Source organism: Eschrichtius robustus, chromosome 3 (genome assembly GCF_028021215.1).
Source record: "Eschrichtius robustus isolate mEscRob2 chromosome 3, mEscRob2.pri, whole genome shotgun sequence".
Lineage (NCBI taxonomy): Eukaryota > Metazoa > Chordata > Mammalia > Artiodactyla > Eschrichtiidae > Eschrichtius > Eschrichtius robustus.
The window spans coordinates 112554684-112568857 of NC_090826.1; the positions used below are offsets into that span (position 1 = coordinate 112554684).

The 14174-nt window shown below is 51.1% G+C and overlaps 1 protein-coding gene across 1 annotated transcript; it reads right to left on the reverse strand.

Moving 5' to 3' along the window:
* Positions 1-2444: 2444 nt before the first annotated feature.
* On the reverse strand, positions 2445-11079 carry UBE2Q1 (ubiquitin conjugating enzyme E2 Q1). The gene is made up of 13 exons (XM_068540907.1): positions 10656-11079; positions 8286-8390; positions 7847-7951; positions 7164-7214; positions 5448-5588; positions 5139-5223; positions 4810-4870; positions 4528-4618; positions 4359-4417; positions 4228-4276; positions 3853-3948; positions 3412-3478; positions 2445-2940 (listed from the first exon to the last, which is right to left on the reverse strand). Exons 1-13 carry the CDS (start codon positions 10980-10982, stop codon positions 2909-2911), a joined length of 1269 nt encoding a protein of 422 aa, XP_068397008.1. The 5' UTR covers positions 10983-11079; the 3' UTR covers positions 2445-2908.
* Between the last annotated feature and the right edge of the window lie 3095 nt (positions 11080-14174).

A 14174-nucleotide genomic window follows, 5' to 3' on the forward strand; every position in this document is an offset into this window, starting at 1 on the left:
CATGGCTACAATCGGCATGTTTCTTCTCTTGTCTAGATTCAGCCTGCTCTACCCTTTCACTCTTGAGGCCTTGGGGGTGAAAAAGGCCACAGCGGTGCCCAGGATTGATTGGATTCCCCTTTGCCTTTCCCCCAGCTCACTTCTCAGTTTGTCATGTGCCTTCCGTCCCCCAGCTCAGCGTGACCGTTTGAACCAAACATGGGAAGCTTCCATGAGGTTGAAAGTCTGATGTAGCCAGTGTATTCTTTCCTGTGTCTCTTCTTTGTACCCTCAGAGCATGATATAAGTTGCCCTGACAGATTCTGGAGAATGGAGGGGCCCACTGCTTAATTTTCCTGGCATTCTGTTGTAGAATCAGGTAGGGAGCATTTAAACATTGAGGCATCGCCTTGGTGAATAAATGTTGGCATGCTTCACGTTTGGGGTGATTGATACCTCTGTCTAGCCACCCCTCCCCAGCGCTGCCCTCTAAAACCGAAGCAGTGAGACTGGGAAGCTGCCGTTTGCCGGCCGTGTGGACACCGCGTGGGACATAGATGCACACTTGCATAGGGTATAAGTTGTTTTTTTTTTAACATCTTTATTGGAGTATAATTGCTTTACAATGGTGTGTTAGTTTCTGCTTTATGACAAAGTGAATCAGTTATCCGTATACATATGTTCCCGTATCTCTTCCCTCTTGCGTCTCCCTCCCTCCCGCCCTCCCTATCCCACCCCTCTAGGTGGTCACAAAGCACCGAGCTGATCTCCCTGTGCTATGCGGCTGCTTCCCACTAGCTAGCTATTTTACATTTGGTAGTGTGGGTATAAGTTTTCTTTCCTTTCTCTTTGCCTTCGTAGTGGACAGAACACTGGTTCAGGATGATGTGGCCTTGATTTTATTTATTTATATTTTAATGCTGTGTAACTTCATTAGGAGCCTAATGTAAGGTTATGAAAGGGACTGTTAGGTTTGACAAGAAAAGTGGAAGACTTTCTTAGAGTTGGTGTTTATATAGCTATAGCGCACAGGAGCTGGTGCTTCCCTTGACATCAGGTGAATGTGGGTCCCCTTATTTCTTTAAAAATAATTTGATTAGAGCCAAACTATTTAAATAATTTTATTTGTTTCATCCTTTGGTAGATGAGAAAAATACATTACAAAATACATTATACTGAGGACAGATCACAGTACACATTACTAAAAACACAATCTACTTTCCAGCCAGGGCTGGTGATAAGTTCAGAAGAAAGCCTCAGAGGTCTTGAAAACCAGATTTCAGCTTCATGAAATGAGTTTCCCCCTTGGGTCCCCTCTTTGTCTCCACCTCAGCATAAATTAGCACCCTGTATCAGGTGGTGTGGTGGAGTAGGAGCAGCGTTGAGTGGGACTGGTGAACTCTCCGTCCACCTGAAGCAGCAAAACATTACAATCCCTTAGAAGGGGGAGAAATGACCAATGTTAAAATTGCTGTGTCAAACAAAGCATTATAGAACTCTGGCATCATCTTACAGGTTCCCAGATGGCTGTCCTAAGTCTGGGCTTTCTAAGATGAGTGTCTTCACTTAGCCATCCCTGGCCTCTGGCGTTTGTTACCATCCAGTCTGTAGGCAGAGGAGTAGGTCCAAAGAGGCTGCCTCTGCCTCAAAGCAAGCTCACTGACCAGGAGAGGCAGGCAGCGCACACCACATGCAAACAGTATGCCTGTACTTTTAAATAGCAGGAACAGACACGGCACCTACGGTTCAGCTCAGCAGACTCCCCTCCCCAGCAGTTCTCAGAGCCTGAGGTAAGGACGCAGGTACACAGACCAACCCCCTTAAAGCTGACCCTGTCCAGTAGGACCCACCTTACTAGTGCCTTAAAAGAATCCCCAGTCTCCAAGCCACACGGCTCCTCTTTGATACGACCAGATGAAGCAAGAGACGGGAGGGGGCAACAAGGGAGCTACCGACCATCATCACCCTTCAGTGCCACTTGCTGGGAGGGAGGGGAACCAGTGAACACTGGAGTGTTAGCTACACAGCATGTTGCTGAGACCAGAAAGATCACATACATGCTTGAGACTCTGCCCCCATCCCTACTCAGTTCATTTGAAAGTAGTTCTGTGACGCAGCCTCTTAGGCCTCCTCGTTATTTCTTTCTTAGAAATTTGAAAACATCTGTGACTAGAAAAGTAGTCCTAAGAATTAAGTTCATCATTTCAGTCTACTACTTTGTGGTTCAGCAGGCCAGGCTCTGCATTCCCAGGCGTACAAGTGCTGGTCACTCCAGAGGCCTTCAGGGGCGAGCCAGGTGCGTGCTTCAGCTCCACCTTTCTCTGGCTTTAGCAGCGAAGCGCAGCCCCTCATAGCTACCAAAGCCACGGAGGACTTGGTGCCCCTCCCCCACTGCTCAAGTAGTTCAGGAGTGGGGGTGGGGTGGGACATGGGGATAAAAATAAAGATGAGTCAAGACCAGCATCTTCAAATTAACAAACTGTAATTGTTTTCCCAAAGATACATTTCTTTTTTCATACACATCCATCATACACTGTAACCAAAAAAAGCAGTGTACATGAAATAAGAGAAAATAAATTAAAAATCCATAGCATAGGTAAGGAGGCTCTAGTCTGGAGCACAGCTGAGTTTCCAGCAATATAAGGAGGCTCGAAAGTTTCTTTTATAAGAATGCCTGCTAGCAAGGGTTCCAGCCAGGTGGTTGGTTGGTCTGTTAAGTCAGTCTTGAGTACTTGAAACAGTTTTGTGTTTGTTTTTTTTTTTCCTTAGCGTTTAGAATAGCCATCATTGTCCTGCAATAGGCAGAGCTATCACGTCCAGGAAAAATGAGGGAGGGAACCACAGAGGCAGCGTGAGATCCAAATACAGCATTCAAAGGTAATTGGTCCAGTGGTGCCTGGGGAAGGAAGAAGGGGATGGCACTCCCGGGTTAGCCATCTTCCTTCGGGGGTGTGTACCAGCCTGCAAAGAAACCGAAGAACACAGTGAGGTGGAGACTGATGTCCACCCTCCCAGCCCCAATCACTGAAGACATCTCCAGGGTCAAAGGTGAAAAGAGTCTAGAAAGGGCTCCCCAGTGCGGGGAGAAGGTGTATGGGAAGGTAAGAAACTGCCTACCTGGAGATTATAAGGAAAGGGAGAATGATGCACCCAACCTGAGATGACAGCAGAGTGGGATGAGCTTTCTCACAGGGTGGTGGGGAAGAGGGGCAGCACCGAGTCTGCCGGCGCTATGGACCGCTGGGGCTTTACTGGAGAAGAGGTGGCGGACGTTAGCCTCCACCTCACTGACTTCTTTGGAGAACAGGGGCAGGTGCTGTGTTAATGGGTGGTAAACGCTTGGAAACCAAAAGGGGTTCTTGCTGTTTGGCTGGAAGTGGAAACCTCAGGCTTGGCAAAGGTCCGAATCTGGAGTTGTGGCGCCAGCCTCACCGTTTTTTTCGTGGATCTGCACCAAGGACTTGTAGGACTGCTGTGCTCTTGTCAGGCTGTATTGAGACTGGGGAGAGGAAGCCACTGAATCAGGCCACCAAGCAAGGCCAGCTGTGGCCTTGTTGCCACCCAGGAGTCCCAGCTCCCAGCGCCATGCTCTGCTGACACACTAAATACCTTCCACCTGGGAGGTCCCCTCAGGGCACAATCCCCTAGCTTTCCCTTTCCAGACCTGCACCCTCCCCAAAGTCCTAGGCTGCCCCTCAGACCAAGGCCTTGCTCCTGTTCCCACTGCGGGCATCCTAGGCCCACTCATCTGATGCTGCCAGCCCACAGATTTTATCCTCTCAGTCCCTAAAAGAAGGCCGCCTTGGCCTCCTAGTGGCCTGAAGTGTGTATGGCTCTAGCCAGTCCCACCAGGCCCAGGTCCAGGCTCCTTACTTTGTTGGCTCCAAACTGCACTCGTGCTTTTCCCTTCACCAGTGTGGCACTGATCTGCATGATCACTGACTCTATTGAGTAGGCACTGCTCCAGCCCTAAGTAACAACAGGGACAAAGCAAACAAGTCAGGAGAGTTTCCAGAGAAACCTTACGCTTGTTCTCCAGAGAGCAGCTGCACCTATAGAAGGGCCCCTGCCCTTCTCTCCCAGAATGGCCATCACCTGTTTGCCCAGGTCAGTGGGCACAGGCCCTGCGAGGCAGAATGAAAGGGCCACGTTGTGCCCATCACCCAACCCGGGGGGCGGGGGCGGGTGGTTAAAGCTCAGCCTAGCGCTGCCCAGGCCAGCCAGGCCAAGAATGAGAGACAGGCTCACCTGCTTGGTGAGAAGTTCCATGCAGATGGCACCTCCGCCCAGAACATACCTGCAGAAGAAAGGTTAGTCAGCTGTGACTGGCAAAAAAGCTCCCCACCCTTCTCACCCTCTGCCCTTACTGAGCTACTCACCCTCCGGACAGGACTGGAGACACAACCCTGACGAATGGCGGGTCAAAGGGAAAGTTATCCTGAGAGAGACAGAGGCAACGATCAGGGAGGGGAGGCCAGTGCCCTCTGCAGCACTGTTAGGTGGAGAAGGAAGCCTAGGCCAGGGACGGACTGGAAAGGAAGACCTTACTTTAAAAGAGAAGTTTAGTAGGATGAAGTCAGCTCCTTCTTTCTCTTTGAGGATCTGGAGATCGTTGTGCAAAGCGCTGTCCTGGTCAACTCTAGGAAGCAACGAGTTCAGGCTCAGCTCCAGGTCCAGCTCAGGAGCCTCGAGGCTCCCACCAACCCTGGGCGAGCAGCAGAGGGCCAAGCCACTGCCCACACCCGCTCCCTGGGATGGACCTGGAGACTCCCACCACAGTGGCTCCACTCACTACTCAACTTCTTTTCCAATCCCACAGTCCCCACTCACTTGAGGAGTTTGACATTCCAATCATACAGACTGTCATTCACGAGTTCGACTGCATAGTTTCCTGGAAGGAGGGAAGAAAATGGGTGTCATTAGGTGATGGTCCAAGTGGTGAGTGGTCCCCGATGCAGATCCCTCTCCCATGCTGAGAGAAAAAAAGGTCAAAGGCTCCAGGTTCACCCCAGATAGACATGCATCCAATCCAAGCCACTGGAGTGGGGGTGTGCCATCCTTGGCCTGAAAACTTCATAAGCATCCGTGCATCTGCTGCCACCACCATGTCCTTCTTTATGAGAAGCTCGTGTTCAGACCCCTCTCTGAGGCAAACTCACCGCCTTTGAAACTCTGTGATCGGTATATATCCCTGAGCTCCTTCATCAGCCGGTCAGTAGCCTGCACCGAGCCAGACACCGCACCCTACAAGGGAGGGATGGAGGACAGAACATCTCACGGTCATGTGCTTAGAAACACCATACTAGACCTCAGGGGCAGTCTGGCAGCCAGGATTTAGGCAAGGATGAGGCACACCCATAACCCACCCAAAAGTGGATTCTGTTCCCCAGACTGATGCTCGATGCCTACCACCTCCCAGCCAGCACCAGCCGACCCCTTGGCCCAGCTTCTCCCTAGAGAGCACGTACATTTAAGTAATCTTGCCTCTGGTTCTTTTTAATTTTCTCTAGTATGGCCAAGTTTTCTTTTCCGATGCCGTCATCTTCAGATTTCTTACCCTCAGCTGGCTCTTCTTCTTTCATTTCATAGTGATCTAGGTCTTCTGTGTCCTGGGGGAGGTGTGGGGTGGGAGTGGGATAGAGGAGGAAGAAACCAACACACATTGTGGAGAGGGGCCATTGCCTTCCCAGTCCCAATTGACCTAGAGCTGCAGGTCAAGGAACAGTAGTCTTATCTGGCATGCTAATGAGTAAAATACCCGTTCCACTGCTGGAAGACTCCCAGTCCCATTCCGTCCACAATCTAAAGGCTGTGGCAAATCTCTCCTCCTATTCAATTCTCAAGATGCAGAACTGCGTAAGGGCCTAGGGAAAGCGAGCAGGCTCAGCTCTCTTGTTCCCCAGACCTACCCTGCTCCAACCATCCCTAAAGCTCTCCCTTGGCAGCAGAAACTCTTCCTTAATTCCTAGAATGACTTTGGCCTGACGCTGTGACTCAAAGCTCATGTTTCATCAGGTGACTTTTGTACCCAGGAGTTCCCAGGACTCCAGATCTAAAGGAGAAAGCTGGATCAGAAATCTCCTGCCTTCCCAAGTGCTGGGCCTGATGAGGTATGCAGAGGTACCCAGTGCCAAGATGGAAATAAGGAAGGAGGTCCAGAAAGGCAGATGGTAGAGGTCAAGAACAGAATTAGTCCCTATTTGCCCCACTCTAAGTGAGGAAGTAGTTCACTGTACATGAGGGAGGAGGCTATAGCCAGGATTCAGCCCCTCTCAGTCAGACTCGGGAGGGCTGTCCGCTGTCTGAGAGGAGAATGTTTCAGGAATCCCCAGCCCTTTGTGAGGCTTAAGACCCTGACAGAGTTACAGAAGTTGCAGAACCTGGGATGTTAATTCAGTGCAGAGAAACAAAGTGATCAGTGATCTCACTCTAGCAAGATATGTTAATACTACATTAGTTGTTGATATCTACTGAATGTTTAATTATATGTCAGATACCGTACTAGATGCTATACACACTAGCTCATTTAATTCTTATAACCACCATGCCATTATTCTATCATTACCCCCATTTTACAGATGAGGAAGCTGAGGTCTAGGTGAGGTTAGTTATCATGCCCGAAGTCATACACCTCTTTATAGAGCTAAGATGTGAATCAAATTCTGACTCTGAAGTTCAAGTTCTTAACCATTATGTTACATTCTGCAAAAGTATGTTTTTAAAGAATATATCAGATAAATTATTTAGCATTTATCATGTACTGAATGGAGCATTTTACATGCAATCCCTTATTTAATCTTAAAGACAACCCTACGTAGTAGTTGTTATAATCACATTTTATAAATAAGGAAAACTGCAGCTTAGTGAGAGTAGGTAAAATTCCCCAATTAAGAGAGTTAGGAGATACAGGATGCCCGCTCAGGTCTGACTACAAAGCCATCTGCGATTAACTTCTTGACTATTAAGTGTAAACAGATTTGCACTTAACTGTCTTCAGTGGTTGGATACGGGTGCCCTGTCTCCTCCTCTACTACACTGCTGTTCCTCCAGGTCAGTAAATCTGTCTTTATTTCCTTTGGTATTTTTCTCTCCCCAGGTCTAGACTGGCGCTCTGTACACAGCGGGCACTCAGTGCTGCTGACGGAAAGAGCTTCCTACCAGTGCCGCCTTGGGTGGAAGCCTACCTCAGGCATCTCTTCATCTTCATCTTCCGAAGATACATCTTCCTGTGTACACTGCAGTGGGGAGGGAAAAGAGGGAGATGAGACCCCGGTGGTTTCCTAGAATGCAGCCTCTGACCTACTCCCCTGAGCCTCTGGGTCTGGAAGCTGTGCGCCTGGCCATAATGCTACCAGCCTCTCCATCAGCCAGAACTGAGTGGAAGCAACAGCCTAGGGAATGACTTCACTACCAGCCCATTATTCCTCTACCACCATATGCCAAAGAATAGAAGAGAAGCACAATGGCTGTTTCTGTCACCTAACTCACAAATCCCAGTTTTATCTCCTCAAGAACCCCTCCTTTACTAAATCATCTCTAGACTGATACTGCATTCTTGGATCTTAACAAGGGACCTCGGTCCCCAATGGCTACCTACTGCTAATTGTAAAAATCCCCCCCCATATCCCCCCATGAGGGATGATCCTGCCCAGGAGAGTTGAGTTTTGATCGGAGACGTGAAGCTACTAGTGCCCCATTTAGCTAGATTCCCATCTGGAGAAGAGGCCAAGAGTCATGATATGTGTACGTGTTTGGAGTAGGGCTGGAGAGAAACTACTGCAGCTTCATCTGACTTAACATGCATTTTTTGAGTGCTGTCTGTGGGGCAACTCTGCATAACAGGGTCCAAAGCCCCTCCGTTGCTCACCTGCTCTGCTGGCAAGGGCTGATCCAGCATCTCCACATCTGGATGCTGAGGGAGGTTATAGAGTTTACACAGGTCGGAGATGATCCTCTTCAGATGCTGCAATAGCTGGGGGTAGGGGACCACAGTGATATCAAACACTCCTTCCCCACCCCAATATGGACAGGTACGTGGGTGAGCTCTTGTCTCAGCTCCCAAACTGGTACCTAGTTCTCTAAAACTCAGACCACACGGCCACGGGGAGGAGCTTAGGGGACGAACCCTGGGACTGGTGCAAGGCTCTCCCTCTGGCTTCAGGAAGCAACTCCCCTAAGACGTCTGCCTCAAATGTACAGGCTACTGCACCACCCACTTTCCAGAGACGCCTTTCACAGGATGTTTTCATGGCATGGGTGTCACAGGAGGAAAATGCACTCCCACCTCAACACCCTGGCCCCCTCACCAAAGTATTCCCTTTCTTTATGTCCACCAGCCTCTCCAAGACAGCAGCCAAGTTAGGGTCATCGGACTCCACTGACCAGATGGGGGGCACAGCAGGGTATGACTCCTAAGGGGAAAAGAGCAGGGAGAGCAGTCAAGATGGGAGACTCTGGGGAAAGCTAGATTTTGCCTGCCTGCCACGCACCAAGACTTCTAGTCCCTCTGCTCTCCACCGTTCCCCCCGCCCCTCTCCCCCCAAACACACACATACAAGCCCAGTGCAGCAGGTCATTATCTAACCAAGCAGCTTCCCAACAAATCCCAGACCAGGAGAAAAAGTCCCTGGGAGGACCCTTTCCAAGAAGCCGGTCCCTTTCTTTATTTTCTCAAGAGTAAACATCAGAGAAAGCAGCAGAGCCAAACCCTGCTAACAGTGAGGGAGACTTCCTATCTCCTGTGCTGCCCCTACAAGTTCCAGACCTGAAGTTCTCCCACACCCAACACAGAGGCCCCTGACCCTCCTTAACCAGTTGAGGAAGGGATCACCTCATCACAATCACACTGACAGAAAAAAAGCAAAGACCACAGATTACTTTCATTTTAGCTGGGGAAGGAGGGATTAGAAACTAGATTATGTCTCCAGAACCTAAACGTGAAAGGGTAGCAGGAAGAATCTTCCCACCTCACTCCCAACAGAACCCCTCAAAGGCCACTTCTCCCCACCTCTCCCTTGGGAAACTGCCACCCTCTCAGTCCAGGCGTAGGCTGTAGGGCTCCACATGGCAGGCTGGGAGAAAGAAACCTACGCTACTAACATTCCCAGCATTCCTGAGCCACGGTGCCAAATGCAGCCTGACCAGACTCCCCCTCTGCCCAAACCAAGGGGGCCAGTTCAGGCCAAGTCTTCTTCATAGGGGCCACACAGAGTCTGACTGAGAATCTTCTAACTAACCTCCTTCCAGGGACAAAGACAGCAGATGGCCTCTGGCAACTGGGAAGGCAGCTAGAAGGGGGCAAACCTACCCTTAAGCAATTGGAAGCATAATTCAGGTACAAAATCAACCCCTGAAGTTTCCACATATGCCGAGAAAACCTTATCCTCTTCTACCAGGGGTCTTAACTCTGCCATGGCTCTAATCCTCAATGCTGGAGGAAAACAAATTATCAAAGATGCTCAAGTCTTCAGCTCACGGAACCACACCGAGTCCTTCAATCTCAACTTTTTAGTACGAATAAAGATGGGAGAGGAAAATCGAACACACGAGTTTTGGGGGTGGGGGGGACCATCCAACCCAAGCTGAGGCTTGCCTCATCAAACCTTGACCTGGTTTGATGGAAGAAAGGGATAGAAAACTAGAACCATGTAAACTGAATTCAGGCCCCAAAGTGCCACACAATTCACAAGTCTGTCTTTCCCCAGACTACTCCCATTTGCAGTCTGCCTGCCTGGATTAAGTACTGTCTCCTGGCTTGCTATCCAGTGCTCCCAGCAGGGCGAACACTATCACACCAGGTGGTATCAATCACTGTAAGTGCTATACCATGCGGTATCAGGCATTCCCAGATTATCAGAGGCCAACCCTCTTCACAGGATGTTTGAGGGTAGCCTAGGCAGGAGAGGTAAGGTGTCTCCTAGTCCTGCACGCCTAGGATGGAATGATGTTCACTGGGAGAAAAGGAAATGTTACCGCTCAGAATAAACGGGAAAGCCCTTGCACATCACCATCATGAGCAGGAAAGCCAACAACCCAGGGCAACTGGAGATATCCATAGAGAACAGGAGGGGAGTGGCAGCTACCAGCTGGGGCAAAAGGAGAAGAGTTAGAGGTTACACCAGAATAAAAGGGAATCCAAAGGAGAGGAAGAAGAGGAGTCACTAAACTGCAAACCATCACTTGGTAAAATTCAGAGAGCAAAGAGGAGTTCAATGAGAGATGCCTGGGCAGGGATCTCACAGGTGGCAACGTCCTAAATCAAAGGTACTACTGAGAAGGGGGCATCACTGAAATCTGCAGAGTTCCAAGCCAGGTCCTTCCAGCTAAGGTCAATGCAGAGACCTGGAACCTTAAGATGATAGTGGTGGGGACAGGGGCATTCCCAGGGGTCAAGCTAAAGTCGTGAAGTAGCCCAAATAGGCTAAAATCATGAACCTTGGGATGTGGGTGGGTTAGTGAAAAGGGGTAGTCGAGGCGCCATATGTCGGGGTGTCCCTGACCATGAAGAGTAGAGATTCTGGGTGCACAGGAGAAACAAGTGTAACCTGGAGAAAAGGAGCCGAGCCCCGAGAGGGGATTCGGCCTCCCAGGTCTTTCGACAGCAAAAAGCTGTGTGGGGTGATCCTGAGTCCCAGACAAGAGCCCCCCCAGAGACGCACACGCGAGGGGATCCTCACCGTGATGTTGCAGTGGATGCGGACGGGATCCCCAGGCACCGACCCCCGTGGGGGGAGATGCGGTCCGGGCGCGGCCCCCGCCCCGGCCCCTCCGGCCCCAGCCAGCAGGAACTCGCAGCTCAGCTCGTCCAGGCAGGCGCTGGCAATGCGGAAGCGCTCGTGGCCGCGGTGGAAGATGGACTCGAGCAGCTTCAGCTCCCGCCTCAGGCAGGGCCCCGGCCCCGGGCCCCCCCCCGGGCCGCCCCCGGCCCCCGGCGCCGCCCCCTGGCCCCCCAGCTGCTGCCCCGGCCCCGGCTGCTGCTGCCCCTGCGGCTGCGGCTGCTGCATCCTCCGCTCCGCTCCGCTCCGGGGCCGGCGGGCCGGGAGCCTCCGGCCTCCGCTCCGGGCTCCGCCGCCGCCGCCGCCGCCGCCGCCGCGGTCCGCACTTCCTGATCCCCCCTTCGCCAAGATGGCGCCGCCGCCACCTCCGGGACAGGGCCCCCCCACCCCCCTCCGCTCTCCGGCACCCCCCAGCCGCCGGAAGCCGCGCGCCCCTCCTCCTCCTCCTCGGCGGCCCCGCCTCCGTCCCCCCTCACGTGACCTCGCTGCTCTGCCCTCCCTCACGTGACACCTCTCTCCTTCCCGCCCCCTTGTTCTCCACTGCCACCCTCCACATGTGACTGGGGGCTTCGGGCTCGCAGCTTTCAGCGCCTCAGTGCGTGTTTACGTACGGCGTACGTGCGTGCGACCGACGGCCCTCGCCGCCTGTCCCCTCTCACGTGACCCGGCGCCGCGTGCTCCCAGGGGCTACCCGCGCGGGACCCTGTTTCCTGCTCTGGTCCCCTCTTCCCCCGCCCTGAGCCGCTGTGAACGTGCCGGGCGCTTGGTGGGCAGAAAAGAAAGTGGGAGAACTGCGGACGCCGCTGTACCGTATTTATCCTGCGCTCACACGCCTGTCCTTGGCGCAGGGTCCCTGACGCTTTGCCCCCTTGGGGACACACTGAAATGAGGGGCGTGTGACTGGGGAAGGAACCAGGGACCCGGTTACAGGAGGCTTGAGTTATCGGACGTTCCGTGGCCTTGGATTAACCACCTTCCCTCAGTTTCCTCATCTGTACGATGACTTTGATGAGGATAATAATGCTTGCTTTGCCTGCTCCCAAGGATTGGATGCGAGGAGATCACGAAGGGATCGGTGGTCAATTAATGTACGACGGGTTGACGATAGCTCACTCTTCGCGCTTATCAGATTCCTTGGGTCTGGACGAGGCGGGTGGGGAGGGACGACACGGGCTTCCTCTGCCGGGTCTTGAAAGGAGAGCAGCACTAGTCTAAACCATTAACCAAGCAATAAGATGAAAGGAGACCACAATCCCAGTCCCAAGTCTCACCGGCTAACACCTTGTCGCAGTGGTCCTGGCATTGCCAGGAGTAGGTGGCGGTGCCTCCGGGGCCTCGCTAGGTGGCACTATCACAAAGGACAAAGCTGGCTGAGGTTCCTCTGCCAAGGGCTGGTGTTAGCCCGTGGTAGGGCCTGATGGAATCTACCAAGCCAACTCGGCGGTTGAGAAGCTGGCCGGATTGCCACCTTCTCCTTTCACTTGGACTGAAATGAGTTAGCCTTTGTTGGAAGCTGACTGTGCACCTCGGTTCTTTGTGCTGGGCTATTCATTTATATTGTCAGTGGCGGTTGATAAAGGCCTTCTTTGGCTAAGCTGGGCTCTGGGTATTCAAAGATGATTGAGATGTGTTCCTGGTCCTCCTGGGGCTATTTATCTCCTTTGAGAAGGCTGAACAGTTAGCTACATGTCACCTCTGTGTCTCAATGTGCAAGTTGGGGGCATAAAAGGCTGTGGTAAGAATTCCCGTTAATTGAACTATATTCAGTATCTTGTAATAACCTATAATAGAAAATAATCTGAAAAAGATATATATATTGATATATATCTGAATCACTTTGCTGTATACCCAAAACTAACACAGTATTGTAAATCAATTAACATCAATTAAAAAAGAAAAGAATTCCCGTTTACTGAGCACTTCCTGAGTCAGGGTATCCTGCAAATATTTCTAAACCCCCCCACCCCGTCCCCACGCCCCCCCCCACCCCCACCCCCAGCCAGCAACATTGCAAGGGAAGCATTTTTATCCCTGTTTTACACGAGGGGAAAAGGAGTGACTGCCCAAGGATTTACAGCTAGTAAGGAGAGTTCCTGGGCATGTCTCCAAAGTCCATGCCTTACCCATCTCTGCTTTCCTCTGATGCTTTCTCAAGAAGTTTTCACATGTCCACTGACTCTAGCCCTTACCCAAGAAAACCACAAATGCAGCCATTTGGAAGATCCTGAATTCCATATTTTATAAAGAGTTTTAATTACAAGAAAACAACACGATGAGACAGTCTCACAATGTTGCACAGACTCTAAGGCCCCCAAGGAGGAAACTCAAGTCGTGGTCACTGGGATGAGCTCAGTCGCTTCCTCTGCTGGTGTGTTCAGCATTTCAGCTCTCTGGCTGGGAGAGTCCTCTGGCATCTAGAAGCCTAGTGGGGAGTCATACCTGGTGTTCTGCTGAGATGTGTAGGGCAGGGGCATTAGAAATGGAAAGGAAGTTATGGATATATTAATTTAATGAACACTTGTGTGCTAGGGGAACAGGAGTGAATAAAACAAAAAAATCCCTGCCCTCGGAGCTTACATTCTATTGGGGGAAACAGACATGATAAAGGTGGAGTTGACAAAGCAAACTCATTAGAGAAGAACAAATATGTACTGAGCATCTGTGACACGTGACGCACTGGGAATGCAGCACTGAGCGAGACAGACCCAGTCTTCACCTTTTCCATGTATTCAGGCTGGGAGAAAGTCAGATACTTCATGAGTTGTTTGTTACACATCCATCCACTTAATTGCAGTTATGGTTAAGTGCCTCAAAGAACAAGACTAGAGATCTGGGAAGGCCTCCCTGAACAAGTGGTATGCTAAATTCTGAAGGGTAAGTAGAATTACCTAAGGGAGGAGAGACTGGACACTGTCTGAGGCAGAAGGGGTGGCATGTGCAAAGGTACTGAGGTAGGACTATGGCAAGCTGGAGGAACAGAAAGTAGGCCTGTGTCTAGGGTGAGGAAGAGAGAGTGATGAAGGTAAGCTAGGCCGGGGTTAAGTCTTGGCAGATATTCAAACCCATGTTTAGGAACTTGGGCTTTATTTTAAGATGCAGGATGATCAAAAAGTCACTAGAATTTTGAGAGGCTCTGGATGCCTGGGTAACTAATGGTAGTAGTGCTAACAGAGGGTAAGACTTCTCAAAGGAGAGCTAAACTTTGTGGGAAAGGTGGAGAGTTACAAACACATTGAGTGTGTGGAGGGAGGGCGACGTGGACAATCTCCCGGACATGCAGTAGGGTGTGGGTTCTGAGTTTGGGAGAGAGGCAGAGCCATAGGTGTTAACGAGAGAGTCAGCTACAGCTCTTCTTTGAATTAGACCATAAAGGGGGCAGCACAGCTGAGTGGAAAGAGCATAGACTGGGGAGTCAGACAG

Bases quoted from the DNA above. Each gene is read 5' to 3' on its own strand.
- UBE2Q1 (XM_068540907.1), bottom strand. From the start codon at position 10,982: ATGCAGCAGCCGCAGCCGCAGGGGCAGCAGCAGCCGGGGCCGGGGCAG. The intron at 5,589-7,163 runs GTAGGCTTCCAC...CACCTCCCCCAG, and splicing joins AAGATGAAGAGATGCCTGAG to GACACAGAAGACCTAGATCA. The intron at 4,619-4,809 runs GTGAGTGGGGAC...GTTGCTTCCTAG, and splicing joins TGGAATGTCAAACTCCTCAA to AGTTGACCAGGACAGCGCTT.